The following is a 26,863-nucleotide window of genomic DNA, read 5'->3' as shown; positions in this document are numbered from 1 at the left end:
TGTTTAAGGTAGCACTGCAACTCCCAGCATGCCATGGCAGAGTAAAAGTAAATGTTTTCATGAAATTGCATCAAACTCCTGCATACCACCTCGCCTTCATACTGATCTAATGGTAGCACATCTAAAAACGTACATAGAAAATGTGACAGATCTGTGCTGTAGCTGTCTTTTGGCTATAGCGTTGATCTGAAGGGGTTAAACCAAATCTAGGTAATTCTTTAAAAAAAATTGATTTATTAATACATACTGAGTTGTATCAAGCCTCGTTCACACTAGTGCGATTTTTCAGGTATGTTATCAATGTAGCACAGCACACCACATTTTTGGTCTAGTGCTACTTTGGTGCGATTTTGGCCCTATAGCCTTCAATAGAAACTCACATGCATGCATTTTTTTGACTTGTTTTTGTAGGTTAAGGAGCCGACATCTTAACAAGTAACTTCTGACAGCAGACTGTCAGTAAAAAATAAAAATAAAACACGCCATGGGACCCACCTCCCCAAAAATCGATACACACCTTTTCAAGTCTAATACGGATTTTAGGTGGGATCCCATGCAACGAAAACCCCCCAAAAATGTTGGGGGAGCACCCCTCCCCAAATTTATACCAAGCCCTTTAGGCCTGCTGTGGACTATGGTGGGACATTCCTACCAGTTGCTTAACATGCAGCATCCAATCGCCCCCTACCAAAAAACACAGTAGTATCAAAAACCCATTAAAATGCAACCAGGTCTCGCTATAGAAGTGCACTGAAAAGCAGATCAAATTGCAGCTGCACTAATATGAACCTAGCCTCCATTTGTGGTTTTATATCTAAAGGGAATAAATCCATGATCAGGTAATGATTTATAAGTGGGAAATCGCCACCACAGTATGCTGATATCAAATACTACAAAATGCATATAAGAAAATTGTGCCACATTACACTCTTCCAAAATCAAAGTGCTTACTGTAATCATTAAAGGGAAGGATCATATCCGAGGTACATATACAAATAGTGAAGCATGTGCTCTTAGTGCTTAAAAAATAAAAAAACTCCAAATAAACATCTGATCACTGCTGAAATTACATATACAGCTTATAACAAAAAATATACTAATCAATTGCAATTTAGAAATGAAATATATGAAAAAAGAATAAATAACATTTTTTTTTTCCCCTCACATGTGCTCATTATGGAATCCATAGTAAAAGCACCGAAATTGAGGTAGATACAAGTACACCGCTCCTCTCTCAACTGCTGCTACTCACTCTGGTCTCACACAATGGCTGAAATAGAGGAAGTAAACTCTCCCACTCTGATGCTGCTTTTCATTTAGTCCATTATAATAAGTAATTATCAGACTATAGCCACTGTAATCCAGCCCAAATTGCATATTACTTAGAGTTTAAAGAAACTTTAAAAAAAAAACTTGTTTCCAGGGGTTAGGCAGTGCCATCTTAAGTATTGTTTTCTGAGTCCACGGTGGAGTGTATGTCCGCCCTTAAATTGAGGACTTCCTGTACTGTTAACCAAGCCTCCCTCTCAATCCAACGTTTCTATGGCAACCCTGCTTCCCTGTTCATAGCTTACTTGTTTATTTTATAGTATTTACTTGTGCCGATGTCTAATGCTTCAGCTGATAAGACTGCAGTATTGGCTACGTTTAGACTGTATGTGAGGTCACATGGTGTGTAGGAGGAAGCTCTTGAGTGATTAGCAGCCTCCTGGGAGTTCAGTGGTGTGCAGTAGGAAGTCCTGATAACAGATAGATAAGCACATAGAGAGTGTGCCATGAATCAGGGGAGATCTGTGCATGCGCAGTGACTTCATTCATTCTACAGAAAAAAAGATTACAACAATACTAAGCAAGTAAGGAGATATCTACAAGCAGTGTTCGTTAGGGTTTTTATGCTGATTTACATGGGACAAAGTTGTGGGGGAGGGTTTACAACCACTTTAAATAATACTGTTTTTGGGCTTTGGGAGGGTCCTATGATGTTCTCTTAAATAAACGCTCCTAGATGCAAACGTGGCAAAACTGGTGTTTTTAACCACTTGCTGACCGGCTCCTGTACATGTATGTCGGCACTTTGAAGATGAATATTTCGGTAACGGCAACAGCTGCTGCCACAACGGAGGTATCCATCTCTTCAGGGGGCGGTCATGTTTACGATAATTGTGGTCTCTGTGGCAGATTCACCATGAGATCACTGTTATTGGCGGCAGAAGAGGGGCCCAATGCTCTCCCGCGCCCTCTGCCACTTACCGGAGCCGTCGGCGGAGGCGATCTGAGCCTGTCCGTGGCCAGGTATGGACACGAGTGAGGGAAACATGGCCCATCTCCATACCATAGCTGGGCGGAAGCAATGTCATAACGTCACTTCCGCCCATACGTCTTAAAGGGCCATTTTTTTCAATTTCCAATTTTTTTTTCTTTGAGATCTGAGGACTTTGACCCCAGATCTCATTTAAGAGGACCTGTCATGCTTTTTTTTATTACAAGGGATGTTTATAGGAATAAAAGTGATCCATTTATTTTTTATTTTTTTTAAACGGTGAAAAAAATAAATAAAATCAAGTAAAATAAGGGTAAAAAAATGTAACTACTTTAAGACCGGTCCTCTTTTTTTTTTTTTTAGATGTGTTTACAAGTTAAAAACATTTTTTTTTTTTTGCTAGAAAATTACTTGGAACCCGCAAACATTATACATTTTTTTTTTTTCTACCACCCTAGAGAATAAAATTGCAATACCTGTTTGTCAAACCGTATTTGCGCAGTGTTCTTACAAGCACACTTTAAAAAAAAAAAAAATACACTTTTTTAAAAATTAAAAAATAAGACAATATTTTGTGAAATATTATGTTACACCCAGTAAATTGATACCCAATCAATTTAAAAGTTTGCTGATTGATACCCAATTAGCTTAAAAATTGCGCCTGCTCATGGAATGACGACAAATTTCTACCCTTAATCTCCATAGGCGACATTTAAAAAATTCTACAGGTTTTAGTTTTTGAGCTACAGAGGAGGTCTAGGGCTAGAATTATTGCCCTTGCTCCATCGATCGCGGCAATACCTCACACTTGTGGTTTGAACACCATTTTCATATGCCAGCGCTTCTCACATATTCACTTCTGCACGTGAGCTTGGCGGGACGGGGCACGTTTAAAAACTTTTATTTTTATTTTTACACTGTTTAAAAAAAAAAAATAATTGTCACTTTTATTCCTATTATAAGAAATGTAAACATCCCCTGTAATGGGAAAAAAAAAGCATGACAAGACCTTTAAATATGAGATCTGGAGTCCAAAAGACCTCAGATCTCATATTTACACTAAAATGAAAAAAACAAAACAAATCGCGGCGGCGTGGTAAGTGGCGGAGGGCACCGGAACCCCCCCCCCCCCACCGCCGCCGATAAAAGTGATCTTGTGGCGAATCCTCCGCAGAGACCACTTTTATCGTGTACTGGACCAACGGCCGAACACGGGTGTGTCAGAACCCACTGTCACTGTGTATTTTTTTGGAGGGGGCTGTGGGCTCACCTCCTACCCACAGACTATGGCCCAGCAGAGAACATTGGGGATTAGAGGGCTATTTGCCGTCTCCCACCACCTGGAGACGATGCCACCTCCAGACATTTGTGTCCTGATTCGCCAGTTCATCGGAACCGGGTGAATGTGGTATCTGTAGCTGGGCTTGTGGAGTCGTTCCTGGCTACCTAAACCTATTGGCCCGGCTGGGTTAAATATGTACTTTTATTCCACAAACAATGTACTTTTAGCTGATAGACATATACAAAATGGCACTGAGATAATGTAGGGACGTACATTGGAGTGCGGTGGTCCGGAAGTGGTTAACCCTCACCGTTCCAACAAGCTTGCGCGCAGAAGCGAACGCATACGTCAGTAGAGCCCACATATGAAAAGAGTGGTCAAACCACACATGTGAGTTATCACCGTGATCGTTCGAGCCTCCTCTGTAACTCAAAACATACAACCTGTAGAATGTTTTAAATGTCGCCTATGAAGATTTTTAAGGGTAAAAGTTTGACGCTATTCCACAAGCCAGCACAATTTTGAAGCGTGACATGTTGGGTATCAATTTACTTGGTGTAACATTAGCTTTCACATTATAAAAAAAAAAAAACGTTGGGCTAAATTTACTGTTGTGTTTTTTTATTAAAAAAAAAAGTGATTTTTTTTTCCCAAAAAAAGTGTGCTCGTAAGACCGCTGCGCAAATACGGTGTGAAAAAAAGTATTGCAATGACTGCCATTTTATTCTTTAGGGTGTTAGGAAAAAAAACAATATATATGGTTTGGGAGTTCTAAGTCATTTTTTTAGCTAAAAAAAAAAAAAAAAAAAACTGTTTTAAACTTGTAAACGGCAAAATCTCAAAACGAGGCTAGTCCTTAAGTGGTTAGATGCCAGTTTGAAGCTGTCAAAAAATTTGTTCAGAGGAGGTTGCCTCAGCATCCCGTGTACATTAAAGCCCCATACACACTATCAGATTGTCTCCTCAAAATTTTTCCATCAGATTTACCAAAACCATATAATATGAGGTCAAACCTTAGGGGTTTCAATGTGTATGCAATCAGGCAGGCCCTTGTACTACATGGTTTTGGTAAACCTGAAGGAAAAAATCAGCAGACAATCTGATAGTGTGTATGGGGCTTTAGGCTAATGGTAGGACTTTGACCTCTTCATCTCCGGAACATTTTACTCCCTTCATGACCAGGCAGTTTTTTGCTGTGCGGCGCTAGGCTTCTTTAACTGACAATTGCGAGGTCATGCAATGCTCAACCCAAACTCAATTTTATATCTCCCCCCTTTTTTTTTTTTTTACGCAAATAGAGCTTTCTTTTGGTGGTTTTTGATCACCTCCTGTGTTTTTTTATTTTAATATATAAATGGAAAAAGCCTGACAATTTTTTGAAAAAAAAAAAAAAAATTAAAGCCCTTTAATAAATTTTGTCCAAAATTAATTCTGCTACATGTCTTTGGTAGAAAAAAAAATCACAATAAGTGTATATCGATTGGTTTGTGTGAAAGGTTATAGCGTTCAAGCTGTGTGTGTGTATGTGTGTGTATATGTATTATATATATATATATATATATATATATATATATATATATATATAATGACTTTTTATTAACTTTATTTCTCTTATACTAACTGCCACTGACATTACCAGTGACGTTATTGCAGTGATCAGTGCTAATATGCACTGTCACTTTACTAATAACAATGGCCAGGAAGGGGTTAAATGTGTGTCTAACAAGTGTTTGTGTGTACTGCGTGCTGCATTTACTGGGGATCTAGTTGCTTTCATTACCTGAATGAACAAACGAGATCCCATGTCCCTGAACACAGCTCTTGTGGTGTTTACATTCACAGAGCTGTGTTCGTTGAAGCCAGTGAATGACCACCGGTAGCTGGCATGTGCTGGGGCGAATAACAGCCCCAGTAAGTGTACACCCCCCCCCCCCCCACCACAGCGCATGGATCTACTATGTACGTGATCCAGCGCAGGGAGGTTGCTCAGCCATTGTATATGTAAGCTATACGGTCAGCAAGAGTTTAAGCCCATCAAAACTGAGCCACTGAGCTTACAAGCAGAATGGAAATTTGTCAAGGGTTCAGGAGCTTTAGGCTTTGTGTAGAGATGAAACAAAATTATGTGATGACTGGCTCCATAAATATGAACATCCAGAATGCTATTTGCATTGCAACATATCACAAATGTAACTTGCTGTAACATTTGGGCTGCTATGAGAAATGTCAGTAGCTTCTCCGGCCTGATTTTATTCTGTTGCAAAAAAACAAAACAAAGTGATGCCCTGACATTTTTCATTTTTACTGCTATTGGAGCCCTAATATGACATGAAATGATCTCTGTATAGGGTAACTTTTTTTTTTATTTTTTTTTTTTTATTTTATAAAAGTTGTTTATATAATACATAGATTCTCTTGTACGTTTCCATAGGTCCTTCACAAAGTGGACCAGGTCCTCAGTACCCTAACTATCCTCAGGGGCAGGGTCAACAGTATGTGCAATACAGACCTTCACAGCCAGGACCCCCACAGGCACAACAGCAAAGACCTTATGGATATGATCAGGTAAATGCTAGAATATCACCTTCTATTGATTAGGCATCAAAAATAGAAGTTTGCAATAACAAGTTAAATGTCTGTATAGCTTGGTATTCTTGCACTTAATATGTGTGTGCATTTTTGGTTAAGGAAAGTCTTCATGTGAATCAACGCTGTATGTTGCAACAAATACAAATAGTTCAAAAGCATGAGTAAAAGTAAGTATGCATTTGCAGTACAAGGTGAAGGTGATGTATTCTTTTTATGAAAGGCTTTCTGTAAATTTGTATGAAATACCATGGCAAGACCTATAAAACTAAAAATCATGTGACCGTTCAAAACCACTAGGGCTCTTGTAACTTATCATTTCTCATTCCGACTTTAAGTGTTTGTTTTTAGACTTTTAGATCATTTATACGTGCACAGCTCATTTTAAAGCTGAATTCCTAGCAGATAGTTAAATATGCAGTTAAATTATATATTTGTGAACGGTTTTACCTGCAAAAAGACTTGCTAATGCTGCTCAGAAATCCAGCTAAACCTGCCAGAGAGCACAGCTAAGTCCCGCAGACTACAATGTACAGTTCAATAATAGTCTCTTTCAGGACCCACCCCTAGCCTATTTTTTGACAGTGATGGAGCAGTAACACATTTAAGATGTCTTTTTGTTCCCCCTTGTGTAAGCATGTTCACAGGCTTATGCTGACCCTGTCTCTCATGGTCTGAGCACTGTGCAGGGAACTACACAAAGCTGATACCAGGAAAGATCCATGTTCTAATGCCAATTTTGAAAATACATTGAACTTGGAGCTTTATTTCAGGAAAATGGCTAAATAAAAAAAATAACATTGTGTTTTGCCAGTCTTGTGATCCAGGTTGGCAACCTCCATTCTGTAGGCAAGTGTTTAAAGGGGAACATTACCCGCGAAACAATTTAATAAAAATGTTCTTTAACAAAAGAACATACATTCCGCGTTAATGATTCTGCTAAAATTAGTGTGTTCTATTCGTTGCCTATAGTATTGCTCCTGTTTCTTCTTGCTGGATTTTGTTGAAGCCCAGTGAGTAGTCACATCTTATTGGAAACTCTCTCCCTCTCCTTGGTCTCAAAAACTATATGCCACTTTATGTAAATAATAAAAAGTGTGCATTACCAGCCTTGATTGTATGTTTTCCCTCAGAGTACATCTGACAGAAGCTGTACAGTGCTGATGTTCACAGGCTGCTGCTACCGAGGTAGAAAGGAGAGGATTTCAGGGAGATAATTCCCTCTTTTGCGTGTCTCTGGCAACAGAGTTTGTCCTGTCACCTCTCCTGCTTTGCTTTTCTCCCTCCCTAATCTCTGTTCTTTTGGCACAGTCTGTGTCATTCCTGTTTCTTCCCCCACTCTGCAGCAGTAAATCTTGAGGCCATCAGCAGATCGGTCTCTAGTGGCTCTGATTTTCGGCACAGTACCACTAATATGGAACAAATTAGGCTTTGAAGAGCCTTACTGGATTTACCAGTATAGCTACTTATTTTTAATGTTTTGCATAGCTATTCCTGCAAAAGGGGCCAGCATGAAGTATTCTATCAGGACTTAATTTTCTGACTAAAGTTTCAATTTAATTGACTGACAGTACTGGTCAAAGCAGAAGAGTTCCTACCTAGCTCAGAGTGCGGACATGTCTGAAAAAAATAAATAATAGAATCCAACGTCTATCTATGTATCTATCTATCTATCTATCTATCTATCCAGTCATCTTAGTTATGCTTTGATCTGGGTTGCTGCCACAGCAATCACCTCTGTTGTTCCCATTCAAATAGCTTTTTAAAATATCCTAATCCTACAGTACAAAACACAGGAAGATTATTCATACACCATGGGTTTTAGGCGTGTACCTTCAAATGATTGGAGACTGGCAAAGCTTTTGAAGATGCCCCCTCTGGAAGCCTTCCCTATGATTTTTTTTTTTTGCCCACTCAGCTTTAACAGCTTATTACATGTTCAATCAACCCTCACTGTCTTCTCATACAACATAGAAACATTTTATCCGGATCGATGCAACATTGATAAAAACTTGGGAGTCATACTTGCACCCTATGCTGTGGGAACGACTTGTAATGTTGCTTCAGGCAATGGAGGCTCACACACATTTACGTTGGTATTTGGCGCAATGTGTTGAATTAGCCACAGGGTGCTTTACAAGTCCAGGGCCATAGTCAGTTGCTGTGGAACACGCTCTCTGAAGACCTTTTCTGTGATATGCCCAATGTGTTGGATGAAGCCTAGACTTTATATAGTCCAGCAGCATGGACAAATAGGACAGAGTCACCCTGTAGCTCTGACTGTTACTGTATAAACAAAGCTATGCTTGAAACGTATGTGTAAACTTTTCAAACTTGGCACTTAAACTCAGCTACTTTATAGCTCAGGCTCTGGTAAATGACCAAGTGTTACACCACACTGTTTTAACACTTTTTCTGCTTGGAGCCCTTATAAGGGTACTCATGCACTTTCTTCCACCATGAGGATTCAATTAATGACGGATTACACCTGGGTTACCGCATACTCTTTACAGACCTGTTTATCCTATACTCCATAGCCTACAGAATACTCTATTAATCCCAAAGGTAAATTGGGAAATTATTACGACACAGGCTTAACAAAGACCACACAACTTCACAACGATAAACTGAACAAGATCCAAAATCACAACAAAATTGCCAATAACAGCCATTAGCACCAAATAAATAAAATGAAAACTACACTACAAAAAAAATCCATACAATTAAAATACAACATAGAATAGATAACACAGATTAAAATAACAGACAAGCTACCAAATAAAAATAATACGCCACTTTCTCGAACACCACCCCAAATAACCAACGCAATAACAAAATACAGTTAAAAACACAAAATCCTGATCATAAACCAGAATTAAACCTTCACCTCCAGAAAAGAATTGTATATCTTGATCGCAACAGGCAAAAATGGTTTCCTGTGTCCCTCTGTGGTGCATTGTGGGCATAACAATCTGTCACTGATGGTACTCCACAGACTGACCAGCATATTGTGGAGTGGGTGGGAGGAATTGTCCAAGATTGAACATAACTTGAACATTCTCCTCTCAAGCTCTTCTAAAAGACTCCAATTGCAATCCAACAACATCATTGGCCTCGTGAATCAGTTTGTTGAATCTGTTGGTGTCACCCCACCCACCCCCCCCCCCCCCCATTCCTGCTTCCCCAGCATTCCACTGTATACAGGAGAGCGCTGGCCACCACAGACTCATAAAACATCTTCAGCATCATCTGACAGATGTTAAAGGACCTCGGTGTTCTTGCTCCAGTCCAGCTTATTATCTATGTGCCCCACCCCCAGATACTTGTAACACTCTACTACCTCCACATCCATTCCTCGGAGATTAGGATCACTGGTTGCTTCCTCTTTCTGAAATCCACAACCAGCTCCTTTTGTCTGTCGCATTTAGATACAGATGACTAACCTCACACCATGTGACAAAGCTCTCCACCACAGTCCTATACTCAGTCTCTTCCCCTTCCCTGATATATCCCACTACCACAGAGTCATCGGAAAATGTCTGAAGATGGCAAGACTCTGGTAGCTGAAATCAGTGGTGTAGACCGTAAAGAAGAGACCTGTCCCCTGTGGAACCGCAATAATGCTGATGACCCTATCTGACACAGTCTTGCAAACGCACATACTGCAGTCTTTCTGTCAGTCTACCATCCATGACACAAGGGAAACTTCAACATGTATTGCTGCTAACTTCTCGCCCAAAAGATCCGGCCTGATAGTATCGAAAGCTATTCCATGAGTACCCCACAGGGGAACACCTACATTTAGGAACAGGCTAAAGGGGTCCATCCAAAATTGGAGCCAAACTTTTGCTCTGCCACATCCCACTCAACACTCATCCTCAGACTTATGCTCGAGCACCACTATCATCATCTTATTCTAGCTCTACTTCGATCAGCAGTCTAATTGACTAATGCAGAATTCTCTGCATCTGTAACATTTCTTAAGACACATTATGCTCCTAATACAGCTGTCTTTGTCCAGGGCCAAAAAACACCACACCTCTCCCCCCACTGCCATTTCTCAATCTGACTCTGCTCCCGCTATGCTGTTCCTAGAGGACAAAAAGGATTGAAGAGGCCATTGAGACAGTTTCAAAAGGAAGCTAAAGATGTCTCTTTCTCATATTGTCACCGCTTTTGAAGCAGGAGCTTCATGCAGTGTGCTTGCTAACGTTGAAAAGCTAACTTCCTGTGTCCCCCAAAGGCTTGATATTGTGCATCCCGACTTTCCTTAGTCTCACCAAGACCCTATAGGTACAAAGAGATCTTCAAATCCTTCTCGGGTTCATGGGTGGATAGAATCTGCAGTATATGACAACTTTTGATCACTCTGAAAAGATTTTGGGGGGAGTGAAAGTACTTTCTAACTCTATTCCACTGCATAGCGTTCATCGAAGAAGTTGTCTACCTCTCTTGTGTATAAGTATTAAATTAGTAGTGGTCAACTTGAAAATCATAGAGGGCCTTAAGTGCAGTCCCTTCCAGAGGGCCCTTGCGGTAGCAGTGCAGCACAAAATGCATGATCCATAGCAGGGGTCCTCAAACTATGGCCCACAAGGATCATTTACCTGGCCCACCTTTTGGGGCCGGCCCTACTATGGGTCCCACTCTCACAAGCCTCTGCCAGCCTCCTCTGCCGCTGTCATCAGTGAACAGCGGAGGCAGGAGGCAGCTTGGCTCTGGACAGAAGGCAGGAGGAGCAGCTACCCATACTTGCTGGTTGCTAGGACTCAGGAAAGCATAGGTTCCCAAGGGCAGAATTTGGTTGTGCCATTTGGGTAGCGTAGCAAGGTTGGTAAGGCTTGCTCTATGCTATACTGGAGGCGTAAGTTAGTTCAGTGGATAGGAGATTAGTGAGCTGTTTTAAGGAGCAGCTTTCGGTTTGGTGAGCAGTCTGACCCTGTGTAGGAATGAGCTGTGACTGAGCTATCACTGCCTTCTTCCTGGGTGGACATCTCTTCCAGGTGGAAAATGCTCAGGAGGCCACGAAGAAAGGCTCCAAGGCATTAAATACATAGCTCTGTGTTCTCTGTGGAGGGACGTGTCACGCCAGGGGAGGCTGGGGGCTTCCCAGGGACAAGGGAAGACACATTGGGCTAAGATCTCATGATAGAGGTCACCTAGTTGTTATAGGCAGCAGCTCCAGGCCTGTAGCTCCTAGTTATACTTAAAGTGCCTTGCAAAAGTATTCACCCCCCTTGGCATTTTACGTGTTTTGTTGCCCCACAACTTTGAATGTTTTTATTTTTTTGTTTATTGCGAAGCAAACAACAAATAGGACAAAATAACAGAAAAAGTCAGTGTGCATAACTATTCACCCCCCTAAAGTCAATACTTTGTAGAGTCACCTTTTGCGGCTATTGCAGCTCCAAGTCGCTTTGGATAAGTCTCTGCACTTGCCAAATCTTATCACTGTTTTTTTTTTTTTTTTTTTTTTCTCATTCCTCTTTGCAAAACTGCTTCAGCTCCTTCAAGTTGGATGGTTTCCGCTTGTGAACAACAATCTTTAAGTCTGACCATAGATTTTGTATTGGATTGAGGTCTGGGCTTTGACTAGGCCATTCCAACACATTTACATGTTTCCCCTTAAAACACTCAAGTGTTGCTTTAGCAGTGTGTTTGGGGTCATTGTCTTGCTGGAAGGTGAACCTCAGCCCTGGCTTCAAATCACAGAGTGGTACAGTTTTTGCTCAAGAATATCCCTGTATTTAACACCATTCATCTTTCCCTCAGCTCTGAGCCTGGCATTGCGATTTCCTTGATGGCCAAAAAGTTCACTTTTAGTCTCATTAGACCAGAGCACCTTCCTCCATACATTTTGGGAGTCTCCCACATGCCTTTTCACAAACTCAAAACGTGCCATTTTGTTTTTTGTTGAAAGTAATGGCTTTCTTCTGGCCACTCTGCCATAAAGCCCAACACTATGACGCGTACAGCTTATTGTAGAGATTTTTATGGCCTTCATAACAAAGTGGGTAAATACATATGCGCATGCCAACTATCAGTTTTTTATTTATGAAAAATAGTTTTATGTATATTCTTTTCTAATTTTACTTCACCAACTTAGTCTATTGTGTTCTGATCATCACATATAATTCAGATAAAAAAGACATTGAGCTAAATGCTGTAATGTAACAAAACCGATAAAGCCAAGGGTGGTGAATACTTTTGCAAGGCACTGTAGATCTTCAATACAGAGTATATTTTTTCTATTGGTAACAGTACTCTGGTTTACTCCCACACTCCAAAGAAATGCTGGTAGGTTAATTGACTCTTCTCTAAATTGGCTCTATTGTGTGGTGTGTATGTATAAATGCAAGTTTGGGACCTTAAATTGTAAGCTCCTTGAGGGCAGGGACTAATGTCAATGTACTATTTGAGAGAGAGAGAGAGAGAGAGAGAGATTTTAACTCTATTAAATCAAACAAAAATTGCTCAAGAAGTTAGATTTTCAGAATGCTCTTAACCATCTCTTGTCCCAGGAAGCAGTTGTGCCATTACCACCACAAGACTAGTTCAAAGGATTCTACTTACACCTGTTTACAGTACCAAAGCCCAACTGAGGTTATTAGTCATATTCTGGACTTAAAATCCCTCAAGATGTCTTCAACTTCCAAAATTCATCATGGAATTTGCAAGGTCAATAGTTCCCTCACTGAGAAACGGGGAATATCAATGGACATTTAAAATGCCAAGCTGCATGCTCTCATTACCCACTTCATCAACCCTTTTTCTACAATTTGCAATGGCAGACAATTACTGTCACACTGCACTTCTGCCTATCTTCTGCTTCCAGAGTGTTCAAAAAGGTTTTAGCACCTCTCCTTGCCCTTCTAAGAACTTGGGGCATCCTGTTCATGGGCTCTCGATGACCTTCTCTTGAACTACTTCTTTCCCTTCCAGCTATCAGAAAATGGTTATCAATTTCAACAAATCTGTTCTCCAGCCTTTCCTTTTGCTTGCTATACTTGGGTCATTTCAAGCAAGTCTGTCTTCCGGAAAATAAAGTTGTCTCACATGATCAAAGATGAGAGATAATTGAGAGAAACATTGAAATCATTGAAATTCTCTTTGAGATTTCTAGGACTAATGGTAGCCTGCTTCATGGTATTACCATTTGCCCAATTCCATTCAATAACTCCTGCTAAATACAGTATCCTGTTGACTTATAAAAAGCAGGCTCCTTTTCTCAATTTGCCCATGTTACTATATAGCTAGGCAATGAATTCACTTTTTTGGTGGCTCACTACCCCAACCCTAACAGTGGGGAAGTCCCTTCCTTCCAGATCACTGGAAGGTTATCACAATAGATGAAAGCCTCTCGGGTTAGGAACAATTGTTTCAAACCCTGACTGTTCCAGGAACATGGGCCCTGGAGGAAACCAAGTGTCCCATCAACTTCTTGAAGCAGTGTTGTTAACCCTGCAATACTGGACCCCCCCCCCCCCCCACCTTCTAAAGGTACAACTAATCAAGGTACAGTGGTACAGTTGGACAATACCACAGCTGTGGTCTACATAAACCATCAAGGGGGCACCAGAAGTCTGCCTTGAAGAAAGAAAAACAATCTTGTGGACAGAAGATTACTGCCCAGTGATCTACGCAGTCCACATGCCATGAGTGGACATCAGGAAAATGGAATATTCTAGCTCTAGCCTCAGATTCTTAGATAAGCCCTTGGTCTTCCCTCGGGCTGATTATTGCCTTTCCTCCATTTGTGAATCCTACCTCGTACTCTCAAGAAATAGAGCAAGGGAAAAATGATCCTTATTGCACCAAATTTTTACTTTTTTTTTTTTTTTTTTTTTTTTTACATATATTTCTATCAGGCAACCCCTTAGAGGAGTTTCTGAGTCTGTGACTCCTACCTTACTAAAAGAAAGAAATGCCTATTCTGCAACTGGAAATCCTTTTTTGTCTGGTTATCACAGGCACTTCAACCTCAGATTTCTATGTGCCTCACATTTTAGCCTTCCTACAGGTGGGCCTTGACAAGAACTTGGCCTTAAAGAGAAAGTAAACCCTGATGGGTCTTCCTCTTTTTTTCCTCTGCAAAATAAAAGCATAGTGGGCTAGTATGCATCACATAATAGCCCATTATGTTGCCATTACCTGCAAAAGAAGCCAGCAATGTCACCGTTATCCCTGCTGTGTGGAAGCGTCCATCTTTACCCCTCTTCCTTCCGGGTCCACGGTCTGACTGGCCGGAGTCATGTGAAATCATGCATGTGAGCGGGAGCCAACAGTCACGGCACGGGCCCTATAGAAATGGCACAATCATGGCCTTTCTTTAGTGCGTATATGGTAAATTCCAGTGCCTAAGGCTTACCTGTAGGTAAAAGTGGTTGTGCAGGGTTTACAACCACTTTAAGCACTCTCAAAGGTCAAATCTCAGCCTTATGTCTTTTATTTTTCAAAGGCTTCTGGTTTCACTCTCTTGTAAGAACCGTTCTTCAAGGTGTATCTTTTACTAAGCCCCCTTTGCAGCACTCTATCTGCTTCCCTGGGATCCCCTTTTTGCTTTATTCTGCCCTGCAGGAACCACCCTTTGAATTTATCAGGAATATTCCCCCTAGAGGATCTCTCTTGCAAAGTAGCCTTTTTTTTTGGTCACCATCACGTCTGACAGGTGTGTTTTCTGAACTTGCCATCCTTTCCTGTAGGTCTTTCCCCATACTTCAAAATAAGGCCATCTTTTCCCCCAAAGGAGGTTTCAGTATTCCTTAACGAGGTCATTGTCTTACCATCCTTATTCCCTGCTCGCTAAGCATTCAAATAAACCTCTCTGCATTTTCTGGAAGTAGTCCGAGCCATTAGCGTATATTGTAGACTACTGCTTCAATCAGATGGATTCCCTTTCCTGTTTGGCCCTGTCCTTGGGACCTCTCAAGGGACAATCTGCTTTAAAGTCAACCGTTGCACGATGGATATGGAATCTGATTGTAGGAGCTTACATTCTCAAAAATAAACCACCTCCTGCTCTTTTAGATGCCCATTCCACCGAATCGGTGAGAGTTTCCTGGGCATTTGACCCCCAAGCCACTATATCCCAGTTGTGTAAGGCCGCCACCTGGCTTTCTGTTCAGAATTTTTTTTTTTTTTTTTTTTTTTTTTTTCAGAGTTCCTGGTAGATGTACAGTCTTCTGCTAGTGCAGGTTTATCCTGCAAGGTTCTTGCAGTGGCACTCTGAGCTGTGTCTGACTCTTGTTGTTTGTGCCTGGCACAGTTGGGGTTGCCTACCCTTCTTATAAATTGCTTGAAGACGTTGCATGGTATATGAATAATCCGCCTGTGCCCAGTACTGTATGATTATAATATGAGAAATGTTGACTTACCTGTAAATTCTATATCTTGGTGTACAGCACATGGGCCACCCTCCCTTTTTATTCCTTGGTTTACTCTGCATTATTTGCTGCAAAACAGAGGACTTGTGGGATAGAATTATATGGGAGATGCCCAGGGTGTATGTCCTATAAAGCTTTGCCGGTGTCCACACAACACACCTATAACCCATTGTGTATGAATAAGCTGTCTGTGTCCTGCACTGTACTCCCAAGATATGTAATTTACAGCAGTGGTCCTCAACCCTGTCCTCAGGGCCCACTAACAGGCCAGGTTTGCAAGATAACTGAAATCCATCACAGGTGATCTCATTTGCTGCTCAGTGATTGCAGTATTCTAGTTTGCCTCTCCCCAAAGTACTAAATAAAACCTGGCCTGTTAGTGGGCCCTGAGGACAGGGTTGATGACCACTGATTTACAGGCAAGTAAAAATTTTCTCTTTTCTTTCCATGTTTGTATACATATCCAAACCTAGCGGTGGGTTACCAAACTTTCACAAAGATTGGTCCTGCAGTGTGTGAGCACTTACTCATGCCTATGGTAAGAACAGTAGGGTAAACTGGAAGGGGAGTCAGTGATGCAGTATTCTGTGAAGTAATGCAGAAAAAGTGTTGCCATTATGTAAATCAGTGGTCATCAACCCTGTCCACGGGGGGCCCACTAACAGGCCATGTTTTTATGTATTACCTTGGGGAGATGCAGACTAGAATACTGCAATCACTGAGCAGCAAATTATATCACCTGTGATGTATTCAGTTATCTTGCAAACCTGGCCTGTTAGTGGGCCTTGAGGACAGGGTTGCTGACCACTTATGTAAATGACTAAAAGTGGAGGACTCTTGATAACTGGAACTGTGAAACACGAAGGAAAAAAAAAAGTCTGAAATAAAAATTGTCATCTTAATGCAGAGTCCACCCAAAAATGGAACTTCCGCTTTAAGAGAAGGTGACCCCCTGACATACCAGATTTGGCTTGTAATTTTTTGGGGGAGGGAGCGGAAACCCTCTTTTTAGAGGGTTCCAGCTCCCACTTCCTCTCGGCGCCGTGGTGCCGGAAGTAAGTTCCCCTCTCTCTCCTCCCTCTTGGCAATCATTTGGGACATGTCACAGGTCCCAGATGATTGTCCATCCAGTCGCAGTGAGTGCCTGGCTGTGAAGCCACAGCCAGACGCCCACAGTGACAATGCCGGCGCCACAGAGAGGAGGGGGAGACCAGCGGGGGCTTTGTTCTCCCTCATCACTGGACCCTGGGACAGGTAAGTGTCCGATTTATTAAAAGTAAGCAGCTGCAGTATTAATCGGAACTCCACCGCTTCCAGACACTTTATTTAGGCAAAGTCATGGTTGCAAGGATCCTGGATACTAAAAAAAAATCTGACTCTCTCACAAGAAAGGCATCCCTAAATTGTACAGGAACAACTTTTTGAAGTATCCGGTTCCTGCTGTTTACAGGCTGCCTTCTTTTGCCAGAGAATTACGAGAAAAATGTACGCCTTACATTTTTTCATTGCATCAAAAAGACTTTATTTTCAATACTATCATTTGAGCTTACTGTATCAACATTTTATGCTTCTAGATAATTTTATATTGATGATTTTGGAATTATCTCTGTCTTATTGTAATGTATGTTCTTTTTATTTTAGGGTCAATATGGAAACTACCAACAGTAGAAACTCCCAGGTTCCTGTAGCCAGTCCTTGTAGCTCTTGTACTTTTTCCTCAGAACTGTGGTCATCTTCCTTTTGAAGAGCTCATTAACTTTATCTCTTACACTTGGGGAAAACTACGTGAATTGATGGCTGCTTCAAAATTTTTTTTTTTTTTTTTTTTTTTTTTGTCTTTACGTGTTAACCATGGAAGACTATAGTAATTCACATGCCCAGCCTAATTCACGTTGTGTACTCTAGGTGGTGATGTTGCATCACAGATTTCAAGATCTCCATGTGTCGCATGGAAAGCAGACCTTTTAAATTGTAAAGTTTTAGGAAAACTTTTTTTTTTCCCTCTTTGTGATAGAATTCAATTTGTTCTGTGAATTTTATCACAGTGTAATGTGTAAACCAGAATAATACGGCAGAGACCAGTGTATTTAAATGTAATCATGGAACATTAAATGTGTTATCTTTAAATAAATAAGTGAATAATTGTTTTCTATAAATTGAGTACTTTGAATGTTTTTTTTCTTGCTATTGTCATTTCAATAAAATTAGAGAAAAGAAAATCTGCACAAAAATGGAGACATTGCCTATAGCAATCAATTAGAATTTGTTGCATTTTAATAAAAACTAGATTGATTGCTGTTGGCTAAACTGTTGTGCATTCTTTTTCTATGGTTTTAATAAATTTAGCCTCACTCAATTATTTTTCATTGTCCTTGCCAGAATATTTTTCTGGTACCTCCTTAAAGGAGATCTCCATTTAAGAGATGTATGTGGAGCGGAGGCTTAAAAAAAAAAAAAAAAAAAAAAAAAAATGGAAAACCATCCTACATCTTTTCAAGATGACAGTCTTGCCAACACAAGTCTATGGGGGTTATTTACAAAAGGCAAATCCACTTTGCACTGCAAGTGCACTTGGAAGTGCAGTCACTCTAAATCTAAGGGGTAGATCTGAAATGAGTGGAAGCTCTCCTGATTTTATCATCCAATCATGTGCAAGCTAAAATGCTGTTTATTTTTCTTGCATGTCCCCCTCGGATCTACAGCAACTTTACTTCCAAGAGCACTTGCAGTGCAAAGTGGATTTGCCTTTAGTAAATAACCCCCAATGCAAGGCTTTAGGAACTGCATGTCATGACAAAAGTAAGCATCCATTGTTTCCATGTTATGCTCATTCATCCAGTATTTTTGTGGCATTCTTCTTTTTGAAGATGTCCATATTTTGGGGACCTGATCTAAATATTTCAGTCCTAAAACAATTGAGGGTCCTTTTGCTTATTTTGCTTGTAAACGAAATGGGATAAGGCTGCTGTACTGCAGTTTCACCAGCAGGTGGTGCTGCAAGTGAAATCTTAGACTTTTCATTTCTTTTTTTTTTTATTTTTTTCTTTTTTTTTTTTCTTTTGTAACTAGGAAGCTTTGACATGGCAATATAACCAGTAGGATGCATGGTGGAAGAATTGTATGTGGCAAATAATCAAAGACCAAGTTTATTTTTTATTTTTTTGCAGATAGGTTTTTAGGTAACAGTTAATTCTTTCCATGTTGGGTATGTGATGTAGTTACATATCTATCAAACCAGCACACAGTTTTACGTAATATAGAGACAAGTTGCAATATACGCTTTTCTCCATTTCTAGGCACCCTTTATGCAATACAGTTCCAGGGCATTTTTTGGTATACGGTAAAAATGCATCACATCTTTTTATTCGTATCTGAAAAAATAAATGTTATGAGATTGTATGTTATTTTGCAGAGGAATATTTTTTTCCTGTTTTAAAACCTAATAAAATACACAAGAAATGCAAACTAACCTAGTATGGGCAGTTACTGCCATCAATTTTTTGCTGTCTTTGCCAAACTTGTACTTTTACAAGAATAAATTATTTGTGACCCACACTTTTTTTTTTATTTTTTATTATTTTATTTTAATTTTAATACTGGTTTTGTTTAAAAAAAAAAAAATATACAAGGTGTGTATGCTTGTGTGTTTTTTGGAGCATATGTTTACAACTTTTAGAATCGTAAGATGTATTAAAGAAATAAGCACTGTATTTACGAGCCCTTCAAGCTTATAACACTCTGTCCTGTGTGTTATAAGCTGATTGCATATTTCCTGATGCCACCAGCCGATGGTTCCAGACACAACTTTCTAACCGATTTACTAATACAAATTCAAATTGAGATGGTAAGTGGGCATGCAAGCTTGAAAGAACTTGAAAGATATCCACAGGGGGAAAAAAAAACAATATATGTGGAATGTGTTTTTAGAGAAGTAAAATGACAAGCTCAGCTTACAATGTCCTATGTCGGGGGGGGGGAGAGAGTCCCCACAATGGTAACGCACACTATAAAATCATTATAAAACGAATCCCAAAATTTTTTATGAGTTGTCTATTCTGAAAAGAGTGTGTTTTGACTGGCCAAAGAGTATAGGAGCAGAAAAGACACCTCCCAAGTGTAGAAAGCCAGCAATGTTTATTTGGTAACACTTAAAGGACGTCGGTGTACGATAGGCTCATCATTCACATCATGTTCCTGGCGGGGCTCTCTCGCTGTATACCCATCTCCCTGTGCTGACCGGCAGCTGGAGGGTGGGTAAGATGACCAGTAAATATGGCCACTGCTCTTCCGGTAATGCACATGCCAGACACGAAAGGGATGGTGACACGTTTTGGAGCATGCATACTAAGCTCCTTCAAAGGTTTTGAAGAAGGAGCTTAGTACGCATGCTCAAACATGTCAATGCCCTTTTCCGGATGTCCCTTCTGGCGCATGCGTTTCAAACACACAGCTTGCATTCCAAAACGGTCCTGGAAGAGCAGTGGCTGACTTTACTGGTCATTTTGCCCACCCTCCAGCTGCTGGTTGGCGCAGGGAGACAGATATACAGTGACAGAGCCCTGCCAGGAACCTGATGTTGATGAGCCTACCTTTATGCTTATGCCCTGTAAGTGTTAACTGCTACCCAATAAACATTGCTGGCCTCTACACTTAGAGGCACCTTCTCTGCTCTTTTTCTCTTCATGCTAGAGTCTCTTCTGCTTGTAGTAGACCCAGTAGGCAGAAGCACCTCCTTTCTCCTGACCAAAGTCTGTGTTTAGGGCTGAAATACACCTTTGCAATTAGGTGGGTTGCATTAATATCTGTGTTGGCATATTGCTGTGCCAGTCATATTGAATGGAGCCCCAATGCACTAAGGCAATACAGCTCTGACACATGCTTTGCAGCTCATCACAGTGCATGGCACTACCATCCATTGTCACACTGCTTAATCAAACATTTCCACTTTTGGGTCTGTCCCTGTGTGTTGGCAGCCCTATGAATGGGCTTCCCTAACGAAATGCATGTTAAAGGAGCTCCAGTAGTTTTTGTGATTTAATAAGTCAATAGCTATAAAATCTGTAGCTGCTGACTTTTAATAAACATACACCTGTCCCAGAACTCAGCAATGTGCTCACCCGAGGGGTATTACAGACTGGACCTCGAGTGCTTGAAGGCTGCATCCTTGTTTTTTTTTTTTTTTTTTTTTCTTTTTTGTTTTATACATTTGTGATTAAAACTACGGGAGTAGACTGAAATGGGACCTCTTTTTATTAATTTTTCCTGGTGTGTAAGGCTGACCTTATGGTGGTAAGTGGAAAGATTTCACTAATGGAACAATGTGCCAGCTCTCAATTTTCATTGCCTACAAGTCATACAATGCACTACCACTACAAGAACGAGTGGGCCTAGTGCATTATGGCCAATTATGGCTAAACTAAACAGAAATAGGTATGCTACTTACAAATAAAAGCTTATCATTCCATTGCTCCATATGGCTCTATATGGGTCCATGTGAAGCTGTCCCCATTACATGGAACTATTTCGCAGAGGCATATGCTAACTCATTTTGTGAAGTTCCTCTTCTTCAGAGCCTACCAAACATGTCTAGCTTACATGATATGCTGGATTGATGGTAAGGGCCCAGGGGGTGTTCTCTCCAATGGACATCTAAAATCCCCAATCTGTAATAGTGCTTTATGCTTTTCCCCATGCCATTCCCGGTGGCTGTGTGAGTCTATTTCATATGGTAGGGCTGTGGTACATAAGTGTTTCACTTCTTTTTTTTTTTTTTACTTCCACAGGGCAAGTTTATGTGTTTTAATGCTAATCCCTCACATATGCCTAATTATTTATTTCAGTTACTTATATAGCGCCATCAATTTACGCAGCGCTTTACATATACATTGTTCATTTCACATCAGTCCCTACCCTCAAGGAGCTTACAATCTAAGGTCCCTAACTCACATTCATACATACTAAGGGCAATTTAGACAGGATCCAATTAACCTACCAGCATGTCTTTTGGAGTGTGGGAGGAAACCGGAGTACCCGGAGGAAACCCACGCAGGCACAGGGAGAACATGCAAGCTCCAGGCAGGTGGTGTCATGGTTGGGTTTCGAACTGACCCTTACTGCTAGGCGAAAGTGCTACCCACTCCACCACTCTGCCGCCCCAAAGTTCTGGTATAATCCGATGAGCAGTAAAGTCCCGGTAGGGGGAATCAAGCTGTGTTGTCCACATGTGTACTCCTAGGTCCTCTGGAACGCATGCCCACCAAGGGGGTGATATAATCCTCCAGAATAAAACTACTTGGCTGAAGCCACTAGTCTACTTTTTAGATGACTCCACCTTCTTCAGGCTTCACCAGGCCAATCTGCCTGGTTTTCATTTGTAACTTGAATCTCTTATGGCTCTTCCTTGGCTGGAAAGATCATTAGAGTACTTATAAAATAATATTTTTATCATCTAACATGCATAAGAATCCCTTACACCCACCAGGAAGATCCATTGTAGCCAGCATCACCAGCAGGCTTTCTCAGTATATTGATTTCTTTTTACATCCCATTGTACAATCTTTACCTTTTTGAAAGTCAAAGAATCCTTACAGCTACTAGACATTCTCAACCTATCACTGGGGCCCCACCTATCTTTTTGGTTGTCTCGTGATGTCTAGTCGTTTTATATCTTCACCCCTTATGAGGTTGGTCCCACTGTCCTCTGCTATTTCTTCACTAAGGAATCCCATCTAAGTCCTGCACAGGCATTTCATTATGGAAGGGACACATTTGTTTGGAGCATAACTATTTCTCCTTTCAGGGTGATTTCCTCCTCCAGATACTGGGCATGGTGATGGGTGCTTCCACTTAGGAATGCATTTAACCCCTTTGATCGCCGCTAGATGTTGACCCCTTCCCAGCCAGTGTCAGTACAGTCACCAGTGTATAGCATTAGCATTGATCACTGTATTAGTGTCTTTATTGATGTTAGTGTGCTCCCAGCCCGTGTCAGGTTGCCCACCACACTATTGCAATCCCACTATAAGTCGCTGATTGCAGCCATTACTTGTATAAAAGTAATAATTCCAGTATATATACCATAATTTGTTGATGCTACAACTTTTACGCAAACCAAATAATATACACTTATTGGGATTTTTTTTTTTTTTTTACCCAAGACGTAGCAGAATACATTTGGCCTAAATTCATGGAGACATTCGATTTTTTTATTTTATTTTTTTTACTTTTTATTGGATATGTTTTTATAGCAGACTGTAGGTTGGGTTTTGCTTTTCAGAATTTTAGTTTTTTTTTTTTAATTATTATAAATATTTATTGCATCTTTTCTGGCAAAGCCAGAGCACTGCAAGCATTTGCTGCAGGGTGGGTGTTATAATGCCTGTTGCAATGGGGTGACGGTGAGTGGCTATGATGTGAGATGATGAGGATCTTGAGTGGCTTCTCCTAGATCTTCTATGGCTTGAGGCATGGCCTGAGCGACCTCTACGCCTGGAGTTTGCTGATCTTGACCTGGTAGGTGATGCTCTTTTTTTTTTCTCTTCAATGCTTACCACTAAATGGAGGACAAACTCCTTCCAGAACTTACCTTATATGCTGAGGGTGGTCTGCTTGGGCAGTGGACTCCATGAGCAGTGAAACAGAATAGCACCAGCAATCGAGTAGCCTGGAAAAAAAATACCCCATTATATGATATCTAGAAAAATACCAGAACGTAAGGCAAGAATGGGAAGGAGCGCGTTACCTAAGAGGAATTGCAACAAATCCTGTGCTGCAGCAATGTCCATAAATCAGCCAGTGCTACACTGACTGAAATACTGAGCCTTTTAAATCCGCTGCCGCCAGCTGCGAGAGTGACGTCATTGCGAATGCACAGAAGCAGTCCGCCCTCGGCATCTTGGAAAAGGGCAGGAAGACTACCTGGCTACCTCACTCCTGTGCATGCGCAGAACACAGCAAGAGATGTGGCTGCCATCTTGGCTTGAGATCTGGATGCCAGAGAGACTACAGAGGCCAGAATGACCAAAAGAAAAAAAAAAAAGATAGGAAAAAATAGGTAATTAACTCCTTGTGCTGGGAAGAAAGATAGGAAGCCACTGCAAACAAAGTATTAAAGCTTATAAATGCTAGAAAATATGACCCCCCCCCCCCCCCCCGAGACCACCAAATTGGGGTTCTCTCCATATAGCTCCTTTAGAGACTGTACAGGAGAGACTTCCATCCAGGAAAGGCTTAACCTGGTGGGGCGAATGTGTTAAGAGGTGTGGTATCCATCTAATCTTGTCAGGTGAGGATAAAAAAATAATGAAGCAGGGTGTCTCTCCTGTCAGGTTGTGGGGGGTGGAGTCACAACCCAATGTGTGCTGCCATGAAGATGCGTCAGAAAAACGATTGTCCTGTATTTGGCTCCATCCACCTTCCCACCAACTCTAACTAGCTTTCCTGTCCCTGTTGAAGAAAGGGATCACGATAACATGATGCTGCCACCACAATGTTTCACGGTGGGGATGGTGTGCTCTGGGTGATATGCAGTGTTAGTTTTCCGGCACACATAGGGTTTTTCTTTTAGGCCAAAAAGCTACATTTTGGTCTCGCCTCCCCAGAGCACCTTCTTCCTCATGTTTATTGCGTCCCCCACATGACTTATGGCTTTCTTCTTGCTACTCTTCCATAAAGTCCAGATTTGTGGAGTGCATGACTAATGCCGTGTACACACGGCCAGACTTTTTGACAGCAAAGGTCCGATGGAACGAATCCGGCAGACAATCCGATTATGTGTGGGCTTCATCGGACCTTTGCTGTTGAAAAATCAGATGGACTTTAGATTTAGAATTTTTTTTCTGATGGACTCGAGTGTGGTCGAAAAATCAGTTTGTCTGTATGCTAGTCCGACGGACGAAAACCAACACTAGGGCAGCTATTGGCTACTAGCTATGAACTTCCTTATTCTAGTCCAGTCGTATGTCATCACGGTCGAATCTGTCGAACTTTGGTGTGATTGTGTGTGGCCGTTCGTTTGGAAAGTCAGTCGGGAAGACTGTTGGACCTAGTCTGCCAGAAAGTCTGGTCGTGTGTACGCGGCATTACAGTTGTCCTGTGGACAGATTCTCCCACCTGAGCTTTGGATCTCTATAACTCCTCCCAGTTACCATGGACCTCTTGGCTGCTTTCTGATTAATGCTCTCCTTGCCCGGCCTGTCAGTGGACAGCCATGTCTTTGGTAGGTTTGCCCTTGTGCTATACTCTATCCATTTTCGGATGATGGATTGAACAGTGCTCTGTGAGATGTTCAAAGCTTGGGCTTTTTTTTTTTTTTTAACCTAACCCTGCTTAAAACTTTATCCCTGACCACCTGGTGTGTTCCTTGGCCTTCATGATGCTCTTTGTTCACCAAGGTTCTCTAACAAACATCTGAGGGCCTCACAGAACAGCTGTATTTATACTGAGATTAAATTGCACACAGGTGAACTCAATTTACCAATTAGGTGACTTCTGAAGGCAATTGGTTCCACTAGATTTTAGTTAGGGATATCAGAGTAAAGGCGGCTGAATACAAATGCACACCACACTTTTCATATATTAGTAAAAAAAAAATTGAAAAGCATTTATCATTTTCCTTCCACTTCACAATTTATGTGCCTCTTTGTGTTGGTCTATCAAAAAAAATAAACGAATACATTTTTGGTTGTAACATGACAAAATGTGGAAAATTTCAAGTGGTATGAATATTTTTTCAAGGCGCTGTAGCTTAGTTAAACGTCACCTATACGAGTCCCATGCAGTTCAGGCAGCAGAGACATGGTCAACAAATAGACAAATAGGTAGGTCCAGGCTGCAGACAGAATTGTGGTCAATAAACAGGCAAGGTTTAGTACAGGCACCAGTCAGGGGAAAACCTTTGCTATCAGAAACATGATTGCTGGCTGCACTGTTCTGGTGACAGTGGGACTTGTTAGGGGCGATCAGAAAACTTGCTGGCTTACACTGGTCTGGTGACATTGGGACTGGTGTAGTGACAATTGGGGACACCATTGCTGACTTACACTGGTGTGGTGTTGATAAGATATAATGTTGCTAGCATTCACTGCTCTGGTGACATTGGGACTGTTGATTGTTGCACTGGTCTGGTGTGGTAATCAGGAACACTGATTCTGGAGATGGTGTGGTGGTGACCAGAGAACTGTGACTAGCTGCACTATTAGAGCTTGCTCACATGGGGGGCGGGGGGGAGCACAGAGGGAGCAGCCAGGGTTGTATACTTGCTGCAGCTGCAATGCTTTGCCAATCGCAACCAATAAAAAGCTTTCTTTAGTAAATTGTGGAGGTATTAAAACATTTCTGATTTTTGTGATTTGTTTTGCTTTCAGTGGCTTTCTGTCCTGATCAGACCCTGGTCATCTAAAGCCCTAATGAAGGGGATATTAAAACCCAGAAACAGTGGTTGCGATGACAACAAAGTGTCTTTGAATGAGAGACATTTGTCCATTCTTTCTTAAATAAGGTTTTACCCTTTTGGACTGGATTAGAGAACTCGCTGGCTTTCAAGTAAAATTATAGTAATTATGATTTTTTAGGACTTCATACTTATTTAAGCATCATTTGTTTGATTAGAAAAGATCCTTTATTATGAAAAGAATACATATTTGTACCTTATTTGTGCTTTCCTTAGTTTTGTTTAATAAGTAGTTTTAGGGAAACATCAATGAAATGTTTGCAGCCTAGAAAAATAATTGTATCTACACGCTTCAATATACATACCTTAAGATAGGTATGGAGTAGAATAATTAAGAGGTAGGAACACAACATGAAAACACCAACAGATGTGCTTTGAAGAAGACATTTGGTTGGGAAGCACAAATTAGACAGGAGGTGTGGGCTATCAGATGGTCTGCTAATACTGATAGAAAAGGTGAGCTTCCACAGCTGTTTTGCATGGTGATTTACTGCAGACAGTGCAGAGCCTACATCTGATAAATTATGATTTGAAAGACTTAATTTATAGCTGAGAAATTCCCCTTTAAATCTACTTTATGTACCATGTGCCAGTGGAATTGGCTAAAGCAGCAGAAATTTTCTATTACTGTTCCATATTCTTGTCTATTTCGCTGTGATTCATATGTCGATTTATGCAACCAGGGTGATTATATTTACCCCTTATCTGGGTTATAGTGCCACCTTCAGGAGGCACTATGGCAAACAGTAGGCCCGCTGTATAAATAACCCCATCTCTAATTTATGTCTCGTGACCTAGAAGATTGGATTCCTTATTGTTAGGAAAATACTAACAATTTTTTACTAGACATTTTTGTTGGATTTTTATTTGATTTTATATTTCGTTTAAGGTTCTCTGTAAAC

General features: G+C 40.9%; 1 protein-coding gene across 4 annotated transcripts in view; it reads left to right on the top strand.

The window, feature by feature from the left end:
* The window catches only part of SS18 (SS18 subunit of BAF chromatin remodeling complex), a 76,944-nt gene extending 59,277 nt beyond the window's left edge, over nucleotides 1-17,667 (top strand). For 3 of the 4 annotated variants that reach the window (XM_077492595.1, XM_077492598.1, XM_077492597.1), the window contains 3 exons: nucleotides 5,974-6,107; nucleotides 6,231-6,298; nucleotides 17,153-17,667. In XM_077492595.1, coding sequence (XP_077348721.1) covers nucleotides 5,974-6,107; nucleotides 6,231-6,296 — 200 coding nt within the window. In that variant the 3' untranslated portion in view covers nucleotides 6,297-6,298; nucleotides 17,153-17,667. The remainder of the gene's footprint in view (nucleotides 1-5,973; nucleotides 6,108-6,230; nucleotides 6,299-17,152) is intronic. The other variant, XM_077492596.1, reaches the window with a different exon arrangement.
* Nucleotides 17,668-26,863: the final 9,196 nt, after the last annotated feature.

Source organism: Lithobates pipiens, unplaced genomic scaffold (genome assembly GCF_037356315.1).
Source record: "Lithobates pipiens isolate NorthernLeopardFrog02 unplaced genomic scaffold, aLitPip1_a1.2 Scaffold_19, whole genome shotgun sequence".
Taxonomy (NCBI): domain Eukaryota; kingdom Metazoa; phylum Chordata; class Amphibia; order Anura; family Ranidae; genus Lithobates; species Lithobates pipiens.
Note: the sequence above shows the minus strand (reverse complement) of the source record. Positions and strands in the feature narration are given on the sequence as shown.